Here is a 5,982-nt window from a genome sequence, read left to right on the forward strand (position 1 = left end):
TTCTGATAGAGAGAAGGAGGAAGGGATGAGGAAAGTAAGGGAAGGAAGGAAGGAAGGAAGGATGCATCATCAGCTTTTATTATGGGTGTCTTAAAAGGAATCAGTATGTTTAATTTCTCCTAGCTCCAGATACTTCTTCTTTCTGCTGCTAATTCTGACCTTTGACCTTAAAGCAATGATCAATAAGCTATGATATCATATTATCACTAGGCTACGTCATATTCCAGCATGGAGGCACTGGGTTTGAGTGAGTTACTGCAAAAGCTATCGAACTCCATCTTTAACGCTTCATTGACTCTACTAATTGCATTCCACATTTTATTTACAATGGCGACACTTTTCTGGCTGTCTGGCCAATTTGTTCACAAACCAACTAAACACCTCCCAGTTTTCTCACAAGTCTTCACACAATGTCTGTTTTCCATAGTAAGAAAAAGCCAGAGTATGCATTAGTGCTCAGTTGTAAAAAAAAAAAAAAAAAAAAAGAAAGTTGACTCTTAGATTGTTGTTTCAGCAGTATGTGGAGGCGGGAGGAGGCCCCATCGCTGTGTTTGAAACAGAGCCAACTTCACTCCCCCCTAAAATCAGAGGCCATACCCATGGAGCAAATCTAATACTCTGATTATTCTTTGATCTAACAGATTGCTTATAAAAAAAAACCCCTGATCATACCAAATAGAGCGAGGGTGTATAACAAGTAGATAAAATAAAAACAGAAGTGGCAAGTGTAGAGAATGAAAATGAAAATGAAAAGTTTCTTTGGAAAAATCCCCTGAATCCCACTAAAAAACCTGAACCATCGTACAAAAAACTCCAATTACATCATAGGGAGGGGGCTGCGGAGTGCAGCCTGGACGAGATGATTACTTCCAGACACAGTGCTGGGGTCTTTGTCATAAAAACACACACACAAGTCTGTCTGCCTCTTTCTTTCGTTCTTTTACAATTTGAGGAAAATAAAATGACACTTATAAATCTCAAGAGGCTCTCATTTGAAAAGTGGGACACTTGAAAATGTATTACCAAAACAAAGAGAACATTGGAATGTTCCACTTCCGGTCCAGAGAATGAAAGAAAAACGTTTTAAGTACCCACACCGACAAAGTGGTGAGTGTGTATGCATTAATATCAGTCTAAAACTATAGACCGAAACTATGTGTGCAGTGGCTCAGATTCTGGTAGAAGCTTGTGGAGAAGTGGGTGAAGAGAGAAAGGAAAAAGATTGGAAGAAAAGCTGGTGTCAGATTGTGGGAATGGGTGTATGATCAACTCTGGTAATCATCGGGAGGTCTGAGTCACAGCGTGAAAAAGTCTGAAGGCAGCGGATGTCTCACCCAATCAGAAGAGGCCCCAGTCAGTAGGCAGGTTTTGGTGCTGGATGTGGATCAATTCTGTTTGTTTTCTTTCAAATTGGACTTCAGCCTTCTCAACATGTAATACTTAGTTCTCCCTCATCGAAACAGCTTTGTGAATTTCTCACCATGTTACTGTCTGATGTTTCTCACCTGCCCCCGCACTTAGATATCCATCTTGCAGCAGCAGCAGCTCCAATGACCACTAATGACAAAATGAGCCAGTCTCAAAGACAATATGAATAGTATCCCTGCATTTAAGAAAACTTTGTTTGCAGGATGTAGATCTAATATAACCCACATCACAGCTGGTTGCAGAGTTTATCTAGTTGTGCAAATTCAGTTTAATTTGAAAATTGGCTTAAGCTCCACTTGAAACCACAAAACAAGATGTTTGTGTCTTTGTTATGCTACTAAGCCTGTAATTATATGACTGTGGGATAATGTAGGCAGTTGTTCGGACATGGACTGTGTTGAGTTTGCACAGAGAATTAATTCATGTCCATATCATAAGATAGTCCTACCTGTTGTAATAGCATTAATGCTGCAAGTTGTACAATCTCTCTCACTGTGGACATATCCACTCAATTCAAACACATGGATTTATTAGCTATTGTGCAGTTAATAGCTCTGTAACTCATGGAGCACAGAAATCCGTCATTAATAAGGCTAAAAGGGGACAGTGTAAACTTATGTTTAATATATATTTGTCTTTTTGAGGATTTTGAGTTTATTTTAATGTGTTAAGATAGCTAACTTTGTGTTGCCTTTTAGCTGATTAAAGGCAACACTGTGGAGTTTCTGACCTCTAGTAGCGCTGTGGAATACTTTTTTTTCAGCTGTTGGTTTGATGAAGTGCAAGGAAGACAAATAAACAGCAGTAGACCGGTCAAGGCATTCCTTTATTCAACTGGGACACTACACTCAATGTACTGTGCTACACAGTGCTGATGATGACATGGCTATGTGCTCTTAATGAATTTTATAGAAACCCATCTGTATGATCTGGGTGGATTTCTTTGTTGGAGGTAGTTTATAAGTTCCTGTGCATTATCCTCCAGTGTTTGTCACTCATTTATGGCCAGATGCTTGAAGTCCGATGCAACGTTCATGGTATCTGAAGCCCGGGCTCAATGTTTCCAAATCCATCCTTATCTAGACTGCTGGATTCCAGCCCATCATTTCCTACCACAGGTGGTCCTACTGGTTTTTCTTCTTGTTCTATTTTAGTACCTGCTGGTACATCCACTGGACAGTCTTCTGCTGTTTTTGGCATACTGCCTGCCAGTTCATCCTGTGCTTCAAACTGTAGTTGTAGTCTGTTGCATTCAACGCCGTTTTGTCCAATAATGTATGAAGCTGTGGTGTTTAGATCTTTGTGAACGAGTCCTGCTCCATTGTATCTATGTGAAACTGCCGTCACTGTACCTGTAAGAAAAAAACAAACAAATATCAGTCTGTATTAATTTGATTTGTCAATACTGAATCTAGTTTGCTTAATCCAAATTTTCCTGGATTCCCTGGTCCAACATTTATCTGTCCATATAGGCCACATTCATTTCCAACTACAAACATGTTCTACTATTTTGATTTTTGCAAAATGCTTTAACCACTCCTACAAATTTGTGTAAGCACAGCTTTTTCACATAAAATTGTGTGCGAGCTATCCTATAAAACTGAAATATTTTGCCAATAGATGCTGCTACAACAATAGATTCAGTCCAAATGGTCATGGGTTTGACTTAAATTTAAATTTGGCACAGTTCAAGTTTGTTTAAAGTGCTAACATCTTCCATAAATCAGCATAATTGTAACTATATGTAGTTTGATGCACATCTGGATTCAAACAGAGATCCAGATGACGATATATTTACTCAGAAACATTAATGACAAATGTTGCTGATTGTGCAGTTTTGTAGTTGGGTTTGCGGCCCTCTGAATGCTTTCTGGTTAATAATATAAACATGCAATTACAGCAGAAAACGCCACTGAACTCGAAAAATTACTTTACTGCTTTGAACCAAATATGTCTCATCTCTTTTCAGAGGCTTGAATATCTTGCAGATGAAATATCTCACATACCTCTTTGCCTTACACACTGAGGAAGAGCCACAATGATGGTGAACAAGACAAAAGCTGCAGAAGCTGCAGTGCTCCACCATGACCTCTGCACACTCTGTTCATCCACACCTACAGAGCAAACACGCCACATCTCATTTAGTGAATTGTTTCTATTTTCCTTCTTGAATTTCTAGACATTATTTACCTGTACTCACTTATTGATGCAACAGTAATGTTAACTTTGGTTATAACGACGTGCCTGCTCTGCAGGCTTGAGAAGGTGCAAGTATACGTCCCAGAGTGTTCCTCACTATCTGGCTTGTGAAGCAGAAGGGATCCATCTCCCAACAGAAGCAGGTCCTGGTCCAGTTCAGCTTGTCCCTCCCACAAGGTAAAGGTGTGTCTGGTTCGGCTGTCGTATCGCAAGATAACTGTGGGCTCACTGGATGAAGTGAAAGTCCAGCTGAGGGAGAAATTCTGAAGACTGTGTGGGGCGATGCACAAGATGGACAGTGCATGACCCTCCTCCTGTGTTATAAACTCTGAAAGATACATTTTTGTTGCTTTTTATTTGTCATAAGTCATCCTCTTCATGAAAACTATATCATGAAATAACCAAAACGCACCTTGGTTTTTCCGAGAGGCAGTCCACACCTGGGTCTTGTCAGCTGATATGAAAGAGCAGAAGTAGGTGTAGTTGGAGAGATTACCCAGAGTCCTCAGCGTGCTCTCCACAGTGAAAAGACCCTTGTGATCTGTGATTTTGATGGTGGAATTTTCTAGAGCCTCCCGGGCAGAGGGGGGGTCTGTGGCCCACGTCACCTGAGGGACGGGGTAGACGTTTTGTGAGGAGCAGGTGGCCATCTCATTGGTCATTTCCATGATCACTGACTGGATGAGAGCTGGAAGAAAAGTAGAAAATACAACAGTATGAAAATTTTGATGCTGCATTTGTAGCACTGACAACCAGAAAAACTTTTTTCTTTCACGTGCTAATGTGACACTCATATTCTCATTTAAACACTTGTTGTTAGAAGTGAGCAGGATGCCAAAAATAGTCAGGTGGAGTGGGATTTGACAACGATGTGTATCCTCATCCCATCTGAGCCCTGCTGATTCTCTGCAGCAGTGGAACAAATCTCCTGCAGATGGTGCTTTTCTGCTGCACTTCAATGCCCTGCCCCTCCAGCTATACTGTAGGTTAGTAGGGCAGACAGCTAAAATAAGCTAAGCTAGTGCAGTCTGCATCAAGAGATTCGGTGTAAGCACACAATGCAAGAAATAAGCTTTTATATTGAAATCTGGACTTTTACATTTTGCCACCAGAGTGTCCTGCTCACTAATCAAACTCCCCCTTTTACATTCTCTTTTTATAGAGAGGTTTTTGGCATCATTCTCCTGTTTGGATTTGTTAGAAATGCTAACAGCAATCCTATCATTCTCTTCTTTAGTGCACCAGTGGTCTTAAGATTCTGGTTCTCTTTGCCATGCCAGAATATTTCAATTATGAACAAAATGTCCTTCCTGTCTAGTATTTCAATCATATTAAGAAAAAACTGCAAGAAAACATCTTTGTTCTTATTGGAAAATATGAAAACATTACAATTTCTGTTTCTCTGACATATTGTGACCATTAACAACTCTCCATGTGGTCTGCAATTAAGGCGCTAGCAATTAACAAGGCAGTAGTGGAAAAAGAGAGTGCAATGTTCCACCTTGTTGTCACAACGACCCTGAGGGTAATTTATGAATGGAGACACATTACCACTCATAGCCTCATCAGTCCTGCAAAACCTGACTTGTAGTGAGATACAGGCAGACTGAAAAAAATAGTCTCTACAACGACAGTATACATTTGCAACCAATAAAGAAAATTGGAAAACAACAACAAAGTGATAATGAAATGTACAAAACATTTGATATATTTAACAATGTAAAGTTGTACTGACCCTTCACCTCCAGGTTTACAAAGATTTCCTGGTTGCCCTTTCGTGTGCTGGTGTAACATTTGTACCTGCCCTTGTCTTGAACTTTGACCCTCCTGAGGAGGAGGGACGCATTACCATGAGGGATGTGGGAGTTGAACAAGCACGTCCTTCCACTGAAGTGTTTGTTCTGCAGTCCAAACTGATCCTTGTTGTAGTAATAGCTGTGAACTGGGATTTGCTGCTTGTACCAGTGGATCACCACAGTGCCGGTGGGTCTGAAGCTGCAGGGCAGGATGCAGTCGTCGTGGATGATGCAGGTGATGTTGGCCTCTGGAAATAAACCTTGATCATGGTTAAGTGACTGTTAGAAGAACACTGCACTGAAGTTTGTTTAATGCTTAACATATTAAAGTTGTACTGATCTATTGCCCCAATTTAATCCTTTGAATCAATTCAATTGTCTTTAATCTTTTACTGTAAAACTGTAAAACAATTAGTAAACTCAATTTTAGATTGGCTCTATCTAAGAAAAATGTCAGTAACAATGACAAATAATGTTATTATGATTATTTTGAACATGTTTATAATAAATGATAAGAATTAAATAATGAAATATTTAAATAATCAAGTACGGACTGAAT

General features: G+C 39.8%; 1 protein-coding gene across 1 annotated transcript; it reads right to left on the bottom strand.

Moving 5' to 3' along the window:
* Positions 1 to 2,235: 2,235 nt before the first annotated feature.
* Positions 2,236 to 5,705, bottom strand: hhla2a.1 (HERV-H LTR-associating 2a, tandem duplicate 1; the record flags this gene model as incomplete). Its single annotated transcript, XM_067608015.1, has 5 exons — positions 2,236 to 2,780; positions 3,435 to 3,542; positions 3,629 to 3,955; positions 4,040 to 4,315; positions 5,363 to 5,705. Coding segments are annotated over 5 exons (1,374 nt in total), but the record flags the coding sequence as incomplete, so codon positions are not given.
* Positions 5,706 to 5,982: the final 277 nt, after the last annotated feature.

Source organism: Thunnus thynnus, chromosome 13 (assembly GCF_963924715.1).
Source record: "Thunnus thynnus chromosome 13, fThuThy2.1, whole genome shotgun sequence".
Classification (NCBI taxonomy): Eukaryota; Metazoa; Chordata; class Actinopteri; order Scombriformes; family Scombridae; genus Thunnus; species Thunnus thynnus.